Source organism: Manis javanica, chromosome 7 (assembly GCF_040802235.1).
Source record: "Manis javanica isolate MJ-LG chromosome 7, MJ_LKY, whole genome shotgun sequence".
Lineage (NCBI taxonomy): Eukaryota > Metazoa > Chordata > Mammalia > Pholidota > Manidae > Manis > Manis javanica.
Genome location: NC_133162.1, coordinates 32,767,766 through 32,782,975, shown reverse-complemented (window position 1 = coordinate 32,782,975; position 15,210 = coordinate 32,767,766). Strand labels below are relative to the sequence as shown.

Below are 15,210 nucleotides of genomic sequence, written 5' to 3'. Positions count from 1 at the left end.
CTCTTATCTTGCTAGAAACTATAAACACAAAACAAAACAAAAACAAAAACAAAACCTGTCCTCTTTCTTTCAGATGCTTTTTAATTATTTAAAAACATATATTGTCCTTAAGCTAAGAATGTTAACATTTTTCAACTTTAGTCATAAAGTTTGCATAAGTATGGATTAGTCAAGTAGTTGCACTTTTAAAAAATTAATAGTTTTTTTAGAGTAGTTTTGGGTTTATAGAAAGATGAGCAAAAGTACAGAGTTCCCACATACTCTCCCCGCACACACATATGCAGTTTTCCCTATTATTAATATCTTCTAGTGTGGAATGTTTGATATATTATTATTAACTAAAGTCCATAGTTTACATTAATGTTCACTGTTGGTATTGTACATTCTACATGTTTGTCAAAAGTAGAATGGCACTCATCTACCATTATGGTATTATACAAAATAGTTTCACTGCCCTAAAAATCCCCTGTGCTCCACCTTTTCATTCATCCCACCCCCCCTTCTGAATGGCTGGCAACCACTTCACCCCATCTCCATAGTTTTGCATTTTCTAGAATGTCATATAGTTGGAATCATACAATACATAGCATTTTCAGACTTTTTTCTTTCCCTTAGCAAGATGCACTTAAGATTCCTCCATGTCTTTTCATGGCTTAATAGCTCATTTACTTTTATCACCAAATAATATTCCATTGTATGGATGTATCAGTTTATTTATCCATTCATCTGTTGAAGAACATCTTGGTAACTTCCAAGTTTTAGCAATTATGAATAAAGCTGCTATAATTATCCATGGTCATGTTTTGTGCAGACATAGTTTTCAGTTCATTTGGGTAAACACCTAGGAACACAATTGCTGGATTGTATGGTCAGCCTGTGCCTAGCTCTGTAAGGAACTGCCGGGCAACCTTTCAAAGAGGCTGCAATGACAATGACTGGCCATACCAAAGCTGGTCTGAATGTGGAACGACTGGAGCATTGCTGGTGGGAATGCAAAATGGTACAGCCACTTCAGAGAGAGTTTGACAGTTTTTTAAAAAACTAAACATGCTCTCACCATACACTCCGGTAATTGTACTCCTTGGTATTCACCCACATGGGTTGAAACATGTTCACACAGAAGCCTGCACACAAGTGTTTATAGTTACATTTTTAAGGTACAGAAAACTGATTTTAAATGTACATCTTCATCTCTGCAAACATAAAAATGTAGTAGTTATTCTCAAAGACCAAAGTCCAGCTTCAGTCTGAAGTCCCCAATTGAATATGTGTTTAGTTCCCACCTACTACTAAAACTTGTAGGCTTTCAAGATCATCAACCTACCTCTCTCTTAGTTTCTTTTATTTATTCATTGATTCATTTTTTTATTTTCCCTCAACTATGTGAAGCCAGGAATAAGCACTGAATCTGATGGCTTTGTTTAGACAGATTACTGAAGGGTTTCTCCAGCTTAATAATCCCACAACACCATTATCTCCAAAATGAACTTTGTGAAAGATGCCGGCTAACTTGTCCATGTTCTATGGGTGGTTCTGTTTCAGATTTGTTGACCAGAAATGTCTCGGATTTGGGGTTGTTCATTAAGAGCAAACAGCAGCTATCAGATAACCAGAGGCAGATATCTGATGCCATTGCTGCCGCGAGTATTGTGACAAACGGCACTGGGGTCGAGAGCACATCCCTGGGCATATTCGGGGTTGGCATCCTCCAGCTCAATGACTTCCTCGTGAATTGCCAAGGAGAACACTGCTCTTACGATGAAATCCTCAGCATCATTCAGGTTTGTACCTGTTGTATATGCACACATATGTGTAAAGTCTGTGACTTCTAATTATTTTCTGCTAAACATTTACTCTTTCTGTACTTGTTTCCAAAGGCTTCAAATTTGGGGCAAAATTTGAGGTTTTGTTTTGTTTCAAATGCCAAATATATAAGCGTTCTTATTTAGCATATAATAAACATACATCCCAAGCCTACTCTTATTCAGTGTCTGTTATAAGGAATCAATACATGATTCCATCTTCTTGCTCTGGTACATGCAGTAGAATTAACAGTATGAGTTTTCAACCTCTGATTAATTAACAGATATTTATTAGCTACTACTGTGGGTAGGTTCTGTTCCAGGACCTGAGAATAGTAGTAAATAAGATCAAGTTGTGGCCCCCAAAGCAGCTTACATTCGTGTGGGTGAGGCAGACAATAAAAAAATAAAGATATAATGCAATTTCAGGTAATGATGGGTTCTGGAGAAAACTGAACTGAATAAGGGGACAGAATAATGCAGGAGGGCTGAAAGGGGTCAGCAAAGGCCATTCTGAGGAGGGGACACTTGGGCTGAGCCCTGAATGAATAAACTATATGAAGGTCTGAGGAAATAACATCACAGACAGAGAGTAGAAAGCTCAAAAACTGAGGCAGGAGCGAGCTTGGGGATTATGAGAAACAAAAAGGCTGGTGTGATGGGAAACACATAAGCCAGAGGCCAAATCATCTAGGCATTTTAGGCCATGGTAAAGAGTTTGACTTTAGTCCATGTGAAATGGGAAGCTACTGGAAAGTTTTGAGCAAGGGAGTAACATGATTTGATTTACGTTTTTAAGCGGTCACTCTGCTCTCACTAGAAAATGAACTGTGCTGGGGAGGTTGTGGAAGCAGGGAGAGTAGGTGAGAAGCTATCACAGTAACCCAGGCAAGAGGTGGTGGTGGCTTCAACTAAAGGGCGGCAGGAGATGGGGGCATGAGACAGCATTGCATGCAGCAGAATTAGTCTAGGTTTCAACCTCCCTTGTTAACTGATTGGAGATCAGTGGATTCACTGCCCAGCAGTTGGATTTAATCACTGGTAATGCCAACAATGTAAGATTATGATCACATGATTGAGTGCTCACTATAACATTGTCAAGGACAAGCATTGTATTAATAAGCATTCTATGGAATCATCTCATTTCATCTCCCACCAATGCTCCTACCACTGCTGCTATGATTATCACCATTTTCACCTGGATAAACTGATACCTTTTGTTTTCATATAAATCAGCCTTGTTCTTTTCTCTCGCTTTCCTTTTTCTCTTAAATAAATATGCTTCATACAATAAACTCACATATAATAAATGTTTTCTTTGGCCTAAAAAACTACATCTTACCTCTGCATAACTAAATTAGTTCAAATATTTGGTTTAGATGTTTCCTGATAAAAACAGAACAGCTTTAAAAAATGATGTGGTTTTTTTCCCCCTTAGTTTCCTTCACCTAAATAATACTCTTTTTGTATCCTTTACAGAAGTTCGAGCCTAGTGTTAGTATGTGTCATCAGGGCCTAATGTCTTTTGAAGGGTTTGCAAGGTAACTTTTAAATTATCTCTTGCTCATATTTAAGAGTATCTATTTTTCCCATGCAATTCTAAGAAAATTTGTTTCCTGTAGGTTTCTGATGGATAAAGATAATTTTGCCTCCAAAAATGATGAGTCACAAGAGAACATTAAAGAATTACAGCTGCCCCTCTCCTACTACTATATTGAATCTTCACATAATACCTACCTCACAGGCCATCAGCTCAAAGGAGAATCCTCAGTAGAACTCTACAGCCAGGTACTGAGAATTCCACTTGAAATGTGGTTTTCATTAAACCTTATTTACATAACCCTAAAGTCACAAAAACCTGACCCCAGACTCCTTTCAAGAATTTACCAACTGTTACATGTGAAATGTGAGGAAGCATGATGTGTGGGAAACTGCCCATATATATATATATATATGTTTTATTCTTTTTGTCTTCTTTCCCCACCCCCCATCTGTACTTAACCTTTATTCTAGGCAAAAAAGAAAAAAAAAGAGACTTGTTTGAGGCTCATAGCTTTTAGATCCTAGTTGGTCTGACCTACTCTAACTAAAATTAGATTTTCCCATGGGAAAATTATCTAATCGTTTCACTAAATGCTGAATAAATCAATATATTATAGTGGGAAAGCATAGCTGAAAATACAACTTTCTGTGAAGTTATTCCCAAAATATTGTTTGTTTTGCTTTGTAATTTGTTAGACAATCAATCCATCCCTATGGTAACTGAGTTAAGAAAAAATTCTGCACAGACTGTAGGCACTGTCCCTACACACTGAAATTCATGGGAATGAGCTTAAAAACTCAGAAGGGTCTTAGAACTAGAAAAAGCACATCCTTTTGATCTAAACATCCAGCCCTCAATGATCTGCATGTCAGCAGATCTGTTACATTTTCTACAACTCCCTCATGTGTGCTGCCTGTTTTCTGAACTCTTACAAGAAGAGTTCATCAGGAAGGAGCTAGACTAGATCCAAGAAATTTAGTAAGTGTGTGGTTGGAGGTGGTCCGGGTGGTGGGGAGGCAGGGGTCAGGGAGGGAGGCTCCAAGCGTGAAAACTGTAATTGCATTGTTTACTCAAACCCAGCAGACTTGAGGTTCTATTGTTCTTCAGATCGGTCCAGATAGTCCTCAAAGCATGGACTTCTGTCCCAAAGCTTATCTAGTATGGAATTTGTATTTTAAACCCTAAAATCTAAGGAACTTTTATATGAAATAAAGAGGTGTCCTTAGAGTAGTGATTTTCAAAGTAGAAGTTCTCTCAGGAGGCCTCAGTTGCTGACAGTGAGAGGAGCAAGCTGCAGTGGGAAGGGTCCCATAGCCTGCTCCCAGTGCAGCTGAAGGCCTGCTCTTTTATGTGCTTTACATACTGGCCCTCCATTTGAAGACAATTCCAAGGATAAAAGAAGTTTGAGACCCATTGTTCTAGGGGGAAGAAATAAAACGTGTGTATGTGTGTGTGCGTGTGTGTTTCTAACAGGAAAATAAGCAGAGACCAATGTCCTAGCTTTAATTTCTACTTCACATCCCTATTTGACTTCAAAGAGATTTTTTTTTAACTGTGTAGCATTACAGTAGAGATTGTCACAACCTTTGAATAAAGCACAAGGGAATCTTAAATAGACTCACAAATATGATTTAACCTAGTGTGAAGATCCCTCTTACTTCATTTCTTACAACTCTCTGCTTTCCCTCAGCCCTCTTAATCACCTCCTAACATTAATCTATGGAGCAGATAAGAAGTGAGAAGAAGCCCTGTTCTCACCTGGAATTTCCAGCCCTGGGTTTTCTTTTCTAGCCCTATAGGGAGGGCTTAACGTCATGCAGACTTTGATAAAGACCGTTCATGCTGATTAAGTATTTTCATGCTGAAAAACCATCTCATCTACTGACAGTCAGTGAACATTCTGTGTGACCAGAGATGAAGCAGCCTCATTTTCCAGCTGTCGTATTGCACAACAACTTTCATTCCAAAACGACATACCTCTAGAAAGTCTAGCTGCTGAAAGAAGCTGATAGCCGTAGAGTTCTAGGCCACGAAAATTGTTTCCACCTGGGAAGATAGGTCACCTACGAAGACTGGGTGCTGCATGTTGTACAATGGGAAGAATCTAGCAAGTATCTCATACAAAATATTTAAAAAAGAGAGAATCCACTCCCTGAGTTTTGTGCAGCAACTCTAGTGGCCACTAGCCCCCAGTCTTGGATTGCCATCACATTGATTCTTAAATCAGTGAATTGGCCCATCACAGATATCTGCCTCTTGGTTTCATTTACCCTTCCAATATGTGGTAATTTTTTATGATAGCTCACAAATCAAGTCTATGGAGGAAGATATTTTCCCAAGCAAATGTTACAGAGCTGCAATGTAAACCCATGTGTCAGGAGCTCTGCTTCCAACTCTAGATTTGGGGTAGCCAACAGGTATCATCTCATCTAATTTATTGGTTGTGTTTCCTAGAGCACTTTGTTGAAGACGTTGTGAGATGACATATCAAGCTTAGAAGGCAAGGGTGTTGTGATTGATTACTGATACTGTTATGGGTATGCGAGAGAGGAGTTTATGGATTATTTGCCATCTTTGCTCTAGATGCTATTCTAGAATTAGACAACAAGGCAAATTCTTGATGACCTTGCTTCTACTCTTCTTACATGCTACATGTTCATAGCAAAGGTATTAGGTGGTGACATAATCTGGATCTAAATGGAGACTTATCCAAATATAAATATTTGGCCATTTCATTCAGGAATCAGTGGCCTGATGTCCTCTGGACTGTGGCATCAGCACCTTCAGCTCCACTGACTTCTACTCAGATGGACCACTAGCCTGGCTCTATCATTTCAGGATATACATGTGTAGGTCCCTTGTGGGACCAACATTGTCATAACTTTTTACTATCAAAATTTACCTTCCAACAGTATTCAGCTCTGGAAAGCACTCTTTCCACCTTAGTCTGTTCTTTCCCTGATAAATTATGGCCCTTGGCCAAAATGCAGTATTAGATCTTACTCTCTGCTGGTTTAGCCCTGAATGTGAACACTGATATGTAGAAGCATGAGCTGGGATTAATCTGAGGCTTTGTCTCTATTTGCTCATCTGGGGATCACACAGGTCCTCCTGCAAGGCTGTAGGAGCATAGAGTTGGACTGCTGGGATGGAGATGACGGGATGCCCATCATTTATCATGGACATACACTGACCACCAAGATCCCCTTCAAGGTAATGCTTCATACCTTTCTTTAAATCAAATCACACAGTTGTTATCTTCAATTGTCATTTAAATGAGTAACTCTTCCAAATTACATGTTAGGTTGGGGGTTATTATCCTGCATCTAAAGACTTCCCAAAATTTGTGATATATGCATATATTCATTTTTCTGGGAATTGACCTAGAACTCCCATTAGATTCTCATTTAACCAGGTTTTCTAACCATTAGCTAAATTAGTTAAATATTGTTGCAATTTTTACATCATAAGTTGATAAATAAAAGTCAGGGACTGTTGCCTTGCTAAAGGAAAAAATGTCATTTGTCCTGGTGTCTTGCTAACAAAGGTTGACATCATATGTTAGGAAATGATTAAATAAAGTAATGAGAATTGATTCCACCTGGGGAGATTGGTCACCCAGGAAGACTGGATTATTTCAAATTCTAGGTAGTTTTTTAGTGCATTGTGCAATTACTATCCTCATTTGGCTGTGTAATATTTTTCTCTGAATTGTGGCCAGGCTGGGAAGGAATACTATTTTTCTATCTTCTATGGAGATGATGGCTAAAATATATTTTCTCTTTAACTCATTTTCCTATTCAGCCCTATTAAAATGTTTGTACTCTATATTGAGGGAAGGAAGAGTTGATAACTGTTTTTACATACACACATAAATGTATGTGATGTATATTTTATTGCCCCAAATAGACTGATTATAAATTCCTTGGAAGAAGGGAAGTATCTTATGCTGCATTATTTTTGCTGCTATAACTAAAACAGTGTCTTTTACTGTAATATACTCAACATAAATAAGTTGATTTGTTAAATTCAGTGTACCAATAGCTGTTCTTGTAGTATGTGAGCAAAACTCAATATAAACAATTTAATGTCTTAATAGAAAATAGCCTATCGTTTTGCTTAATTTGAAAATACATTTGAAAAGATAAAACCCACTTTGGCTAGATTCTTCTGCATTCAACACTTCCCATGCTTTCCGTGACTATAAGTGCCTTGCTTTCTGACCACCCTGGACAAATAAGTGGACTCAAATGAGCTGTTTTGGATGTCACAGGAAGTGGTTGAAGCCATTGACCGCAGTGCCTTCATCAACTCTGACCTGCCTATCATTATATCAATTGAGAACCACTGCTCGTTGCCTCAGCAACGAAAAATGGCAGAAATTTTCAAGGTAAGTTCTTGGCTAAGAGGCAGGCTGGTATCTTGGCCTTTGTCTTGTGGCTGTTGTTGAGTTTTATACAGGGCCATGTTGAACCACAGCAGAGCTGGACCTCAGCTGTGAAGCACATACAGTTAGGGTCCCTCAGACAGAAATTGGGGTGCTCTGGGAGCTTGGGCTCTTTCTTGGATAGTCCATCTTTTCAGTTGGCATGATGGAAATGTTGTTCTATGGGCTCCTGGGCATTTCCAGAAAGCCTTAGGAGATAAGGTCAGACCAGCTCTCCAGTGCTTCTGGTACCATGAATCAGGGATGGCAGGATGTCACCTGTCAGTTGTATGTGGAAAAGATAAAAATATCCAGGGCAAATAAGCCAAATCTTCCTGTGGCCAACACTACAGATGGGGGTATCCATGTTGGTATAGAGCTTAGACTGGCCAGAACAGTTGCTTTGTTAACACTTGGCCCTTCCTTATACAAGGGCATTATAATGCAGACAGATTTAGAGGCAAATACTCCATTGTACTTCCACCTTCCTCCACTGACAGTGGCATTTATGGAAATAGGGTTCTCAGTGGGAGGGAGAGTCATGGCCAGAGGAAAATGTCCCCAAATACTAATGCTAACAAACTAATTAGCCTTTCATATTGCCTTTCCTTTGACATCATTTAGAATAATTGTCTCTAAACTTTTTTGATTGTGTACCTCAGCAGTGAAATATTATAGCATGTATTCCTATTACATGTTTATTGACTTATTCACAAATTATATATATATATTCCTTAATATATTTTCTACATTAGTTAAAACCTGTAAAAAATAGAATATGAATAGTAATAACATAGAAAAAATGAAGTAAAGAATAATTTTTAAATACTATTATTTACTAATGGTACAAAACCCCTTTTGCGCTCAAAAAAATTTTAAGTAAATTTACTATTTATTTATCTAAATTTCTAGTGGGAGTAATATGATTGAATACACTTCATTATTTTTGAAATTTTTGTGACCAGTGATTTGGATATCTGGTTTCAAGTTTAGTTTATCATTTCATTATTTGGTTTTAGCTGCTACAGTAGCACATAAAGATAACCATACAAAGATACACATATCCAGTTGGAAAAAGGGGTGTCATTAGCTGCACATGCCAAGTCATGGTCCTCATTTCTCAATTCCATTAATGAGGTAAATGTTTTTGTTGAAATTTAGCTAGACGATTTGTATATATTTCTTGTATCAGTTTTTCTTAGGAACTTATTGAAAAGGTGTTGCCTTTTATATTTCTAACATATGAATTCAAACTCTACTAAAAGACTTTTTTTAGAAGATTTTTTAGCCATTAGAAAATCTCCTTCTAAGTTGCTTGAGTGTGCGTATATGAGAGTTTTTATGTCAAAACACGTTGCTTACAACAAAATCTTATCACAATAGAAATATTTTTAGACATCCATTTCCACTCTTTCCAGAACACAAATTTTGTCTAAAAAGCAATTATTTTCTCACTCAACACTGAAATGTTACCCTTATCATATAGCAGCAGATTAAATGTGATTTTATTATTATTACTATTGTCTGGTAACAGTGAAGGTACTGCCACCCACTGTGAACACAGAAAAAGTCAGAAATTTTAACTTTTTTTAAAAAGAAAAATACATAACTTAGAAATACTCCTTTGACTACATTTTTCTGATATAAAGTTGTGAACTTCTATGTGGTAGAAAAGGTTTTCATAGTCACTTTTCATCTCAGTATAAAATATTTCAAAGAAAAGTCACTTTATCATATTAACCACATTGGTGAAATCCCATGACATCCAAATTGCAATCATCTCAATAACCTGGTAGCAAAGATGTGAGGGACTCACTGTTGGTCCCTTTGCACCAGGAGATTTCCCCTTGTCCCTTCATGAAGACCATCTGCCATACAGACTGGGTGAGTGCTGTACCCTTTTCAGTCTGCACATCACACACCAATAAACTTCCACTTTGGTTCTTTTTTTAAAAAGTTAACAAAATAACTAGAAATAGAAATTGCCTAATTTTCTATACTCACTCCCATCAGTTGTCCTGTGTCTACCCCCACCACACACCTCCTTGAGGGACACACATTCCCCTGTGGAGACCAACGCTTAGAAAATCTTTTTGGGAAGGGTCTCTGCAGTCCTTTATACTCAATGGTGGCAGATTTTCCCTATCACCTTTCATCTTTGTCCTCACTCCCTACATACTTCAAGGTTTCTGTCTCTTTGGCTTCTTACACATCTGGAATGTACCCTATTCCCCAAACCACAGCCTCTAATGGAATCTCTTTTTTTCTTTAGTACATTAGACAGCAGAGCACTTTCCTAATAGAGCAGGTGCCACCTAGAGAATGGCCTAGACTCTCCTGGCTTCTAACCACCTGTCTTCCTTTGCTTTAGAAACTGTTGGGAGTGGGAGGCACATTTCTTTCCTAATTCCTCTTCCTAGGATTTTTAGAACAATTCAACTATTTTGAAGTATCTAGTTGAATAATTCAAGTAAAGGCACTGATTATGTGTTTTTTTTTTTTATTCTTCTTAGACTGTGTTTGGAGAAAAACTCGTGGCTAAATTCTTATTTGAGACTGATTTCTCAGATGATCCAATGCTTCCCTCACCTGACCAACTTAGAAGGAAAGTACTTCTTAAAAATAAGAAACTAAAAGCCCATCAGACACCAGTGGATATATTAAAACAAAAGGTACTCTCCTCTTGTTAAAGAGATTATAGGTATGATATGCATCCAGAACAAAGAAATGAATGTCATTCTAACCTTTCAGATAACCTGCTGGGTAACCAGTTTTTGAAGATTGAGTTTCCTTGAATAATATGTTTGATTTTTGGCTTTCCTTTTACTTGACCAATAAATATTCTCATCCCACTCATCTAGAATTTTATTTTGTGAAATTCATTTCCCATGTAGAATGTACCCCACTATTTAATTTATTCTGAGCAGGATAATGTGTGACTCTTGTCTCTGGACCTGGGCTTAATGGCTGTCACTCCCACAGTGGTTGCTCAAGACCCCTGTGGGGACAGTCCCATGCTGGGAGAGCAGTTGGACATGGGGCTGTGACTCCTGAGGTTGGTAGTGGAACTCCAATACCAGCAGCCCTGTGCTCCCAGCATGAAGTTGGCACAATGTATCACTGTAGCATATGGCCCCACCAGGGACTCCCATACCTGCCTCATCTATGGTGATCTATTTCCCAAGCACCACAATCCCACCTGTGTAAGAGGGCCATCAGCCCAAAGATCTGTGAAAAAGTTTAGGTCCAGGACCACTAACTGAGTCTGTATGCTAGCTTGCACTTATTTATCCCACAGTAACAGCTGCCAAAATTCTTTGTCCTGTTTAGGTGGGTACTATTAGCCTTAAAACACCACTTTTGAACTTAGGGCAACCAAGAGCTGCTGCACAAATCCACAGGAGTAGAATGCTGGGGCTTCGGCAGCAGGGACAGTTCACAGCAAAAACTGGGTTGCCTGCAGCTTTCTCTCTCTGCCATCACTTCCAAGCCTGCAGGCCCTGCTCCAGTCCTGTTTTAGTGGCTTCCAGAGAACAGAGAAGTCAGCTGAAGGATTCTGTGAGCCCAACAAATTTGGAACCTTTGTCTTTAGCCATTAATAAAAAAAAAATTTTAAGTCACATTGAGTCAAGTGTCCTTTGACCCAGCTGAGTGGTCAATTTGAAACAATTATCAAATTTTCTAAAAGCTCTAATTTGTAGAACTCACATGTGGGGCCTGAGTTTAAAGCTGAATGATATATACATGATATTGGAGAAAGAGCATTGGGGGAGAGGCTAAGATACCAGGTTCCAGGTGCCGGCTCTGTCACAAACCCACCATGTGACATGGGCCAGTCAATCTTCTTCATCGGTAATATGGGAATGTTGAGGTAACTAGCCTCAAAGACCCTTCCGACACTAAAACTCACAAAATCTCTCCCAAAGTCAATCACAGGACCCCTGTCAGAATTGTAGACCACTCTGTAAGCATTTTATTATCCCACTTCTCAGGCTCCATATCCAGTGGAACATGACTGCTGCTCTGAGGGGCCCCCTGGATCATATTGCCATCTGCTGTTTTAATAAGTACCAGAGAGTTCCCAGATTGTTCAACTCACCCTCGGCAGGATTCCAGGTGGTCCAAAGTCAGGCTGGGTTAGGGGTTTATGTTATATCACCTAGTAAACTCAGTGATTCGCCAAAAGCCAGGATGGCTTCAGACACCCTCGGGGTAGTGAAGAAAGGTGAGGCCAGAGGCTCCATCATCTGTAGACCTACCCTTCTAGGCTTAAAGGCAGGTAATTACAGAATGGGCCCCACACCAATTCGGCCTAGCAGATTCCTGCTGTCAAGTTTGCCCTAACTAGAGTTGCTCAAGATTATCATGGATCCCCTTGACCTCTCATTATCAAAGTTTTTTGCTCAATTATCCCTTAAAAGAATTTTGAAAAACTGTGCACTTCTGACATAACTTTTTCCTCTCTTACATTTTTGAGGTGGCATTAAAATTTTTATCACAAATTTAAATAGTTGCAAAGGATATATTTTCAGGCTTTATTCTTTATATAGAAACATAATAGATGACATATTATATTTAAATATAATATTCAGTCCTTCTTGTTAAATAAATCAGCATAGTCAGCCAGATTTACCTTTGGTCAGGAGAAGTCTGACTTTATTTTTTAATTTAAATAAACATTGTATTATCCCTCCAGTGACCATCTCACTTCTGAATTTTAATTCTAAAATAGATGGACAAACAGAAGGAAGGGGAGGGAGGAAAAATGATAAGATAGATAGATAGATAGATAGATAGATAGATAGATAGATAGATAGATAGATAGATAGATAGATAGATAGATAGATAGATAGATAAAGCATGGAGCCTTAAACAAGTTTGTTGCCTGGATGAAATAAGACACTCCCCTCTTTAGTTTCTCCAGACCTTCTTAGGAGATCTACATTTGCAAAGTCCCTGTGCTGCCTTGGCTGGTTTTCAACTCATCTTGTGCATCATAGTAAGATGTTGATTAATAAGTAAGACTTATGCTTTTCTTTGTAAGGTAAGAGAAGAACAATTATGAAAAGAACATGGGAAGGGAAACTAGTCAACCATAAGCTTGTTTTCAGGCAGTCCTATTTTAAAAAGAATATACAAAGAATATTGAAAAATCTTGACTCTAGAAATTGATTCCTTTAAAAATATGGATATCTGCTTATCTGTAGAAATCTTTGTGTACCCTGGAGGTACACAGTTTGAAGACACACACAGCTCTAGGCCAAGAATTGCAAAATCAGTCATCTTCAGGGGACAAGCAGAAAACATAAATATTAAGAGCTGTAGATACGACAGTTGGAAACTGAGCACAGGAGTGGAACATGCATGCCCTCATAAACGAACTGCTCTAATTAAATTCTTTTTGGATCACTGCATCAGCCAAACAAGTCTGGTCTGGAGGTGAAGTCAACCCTGAGGGCCACCAGTTTAAGACCTCTTTTAGGTCTACCTTTGTCCAAATTTGCACTCTCAAAGCTGCTCCAGGAGGCCTGGCATTTCTTTGGGTTCCAGAGGCCATGATACCAATGCTGATGGATTTTGTTGTGAAGTCGTTTAATTAGAACATCAGCATGTGTTCTCTGATGCCTGGCCCTCATCAAATGCTGCATCAGTAACCGACTACCCAGCACTGGCTGCTTTTTCTTTTACAACACTGTCCTTCATGCTGTTTTTTTTTAATATACATATAAAAATGACTACATTTAATGCCAAGCCATCATCGTCGCCATTCTGAACCCCCTTTGCGAGGCGCTGGGTTCTCGCGGGGTGGATGTAGTCTGGCTGTTGTCCTGTGTCTTCTGGTCTCTCTTTTAGGAAGAGTTGTTTTTGTTGTATTTTCAAAAATATATGTGGTCTTGGGAGGAGCTTTCTGCTGCTCTACTCACGCCGCCATCTTGGCTCCCTCCTCGTGCTGTTTTTTTCTTTTATCCATCAACTACTGCCCACTCTTGACTGCCAAGCAAACACAGCTGCCCTGTGTGTATTTCTAGGGTCATCAAGATGTGTTTAAATGTTCTCATAACTATTGCCTTTCCCAGTCTTTGCAGTCATTTGCAGTTACTGTCCATTACGCTAACAAATAGATGATGTTGTCACAGAAGTCTTCTTTATGTTGAACCCGAATCTTCCTTCCTGTTCCTCCTACTCTTTGGCATACTTCTTCCCTATGCAGCTGCATAGACTAATTGCATATCTAGAGAGCTGGCATGTGTCTCCTCATCAGCTTTGCTCTTCTCCAAACTAAACATCCTTGTTGTGTCAGCTGAATCTCACAGGATACGGCTGCTAAAACTCTTTGCCTTCCACTAAGAATATTTTAGATATTCTAAATTTCATGGATATCCTTGAATTTGTCAATCATAAACATGATTTCCAGACCTAAGTCAGTACTTTGGATAAGTTGTGACAACACGCAGACAGTGACATCATCACCTCTCGTACTTTGAACTTTAGACCTCAGTTAATATAGCCTAGTACTGTTCTTGCTTATAAAACTCTTTAACACATGCACTGGACTCATGTTGAGTTTGTGGGAAACAAAACATTCAGTTATTTTCACATGGACTGTTGTGAAAAATGTCTCCCCATTTTTCTTGGTTTACAATTAATTCAACCTTTCATATGAAGGAGCCTCACATTTATCTCTGCTAAATTTACTCTTCTTGATTTCAGTTATTGCAGTATATAAGGTTCTTTGTGAATTTTGACATCTGACATCCAATGTATTTGTTAGCAGTTTTTCAAATTGTGCCTTCATCCCTAATTGCCCTTGAGCCAGGGGGTTAAGTGGGGGGGCCTTGTGGCCCTTTCAGAACCTCCTTGGAGCTCAGGTGGTTACCTCTTCTGCCTGGTGCTCTCCTGTCTTGCAGCCCATGTTTCTCCAGAGAGTGCTTCAACGTCTTTATTTATAGTATAGAAAACTGAGGCTTAACCATTTATGTGACTTTCTTTCAAAGTCACCCAGCTCATAGTGGCAGAGCTAGGATTCAGATCCTGGTCTTTCAGAAAGACCTTCTCAAAGGTGATACAGAAGTCAGTATACATTGATAAAAATCACTAGAGCACTTTTAAAAACACGGATTCTTAGGTCCCAAATTTGCCCAACTAAATTAAAATTTCCATGAGGGTGGTCTGGTAATTTGTTAATTTAAAAATAAGTCTTATCATCCTGGAAGTTTAGAAACACTACTTATCTGTTATTTCCCATGAAGTGAGTTACCTTATCCAAAAAGTCTAAAGAGGTCATCCTTCTAGGGATTTGTTCTTAGTAAACCCATGCTAACTCTTGCTAATCCCTCTTTTTTTTCCTGTATTCTCAAATCAACTAATTAATAATCCATTCCAAAATTTTGTCAAGTATCACCTTGACATTCCCTATCGTCTAATTTCCACAGTTTACC

At 38.7% G+C, this 15,210-nt stretch overlaps 1 protein-coding gene across 6 annotated transcripts in view; it reads left to right on the top strand.

Annotated features, from left to right (window-relative positions):
- The window catches only part of PLCE1 (phospholipase C epsilon 1), a 330,740-nt gene that overhangs the window by 277,214 nt on the left and 38,316 nt on the right, over positions 1 to 15,210 (top strand). For all 6 annotated transcript variants that reach the window (XM_073240663.1, XM_073240662.1, XM_073240661.1 and 3 more), the window contains 6 exons: positions 1,543 to 1,781; positions 3,282 to 3,343; positions 3,425 to 3,590; positions 6,451 to 6,558; positions 7,619 to 7,735; positions 10,285 to 10,443. In XM_073240663.1, coding sequence (XP_073096764.1) covers positions 1,543 to 1,781; positions 3,282 to 3,343; positions 3,425 to 3,590; positions 6,451 to 6,558; positions 7,619 to 7,735; positions 10,285 to 10,443 — 851 coding nt within the window. The remainder of the gene's footprint in view (positions 1 to 1,542; positions 1,782 to 3,281; positions 3,344 to 3,424; positions 3,591 to 6,450; positions 6,559 to 7,618; positions 7,736 to 10,284; positions 10,444 to 15,210) is intronic.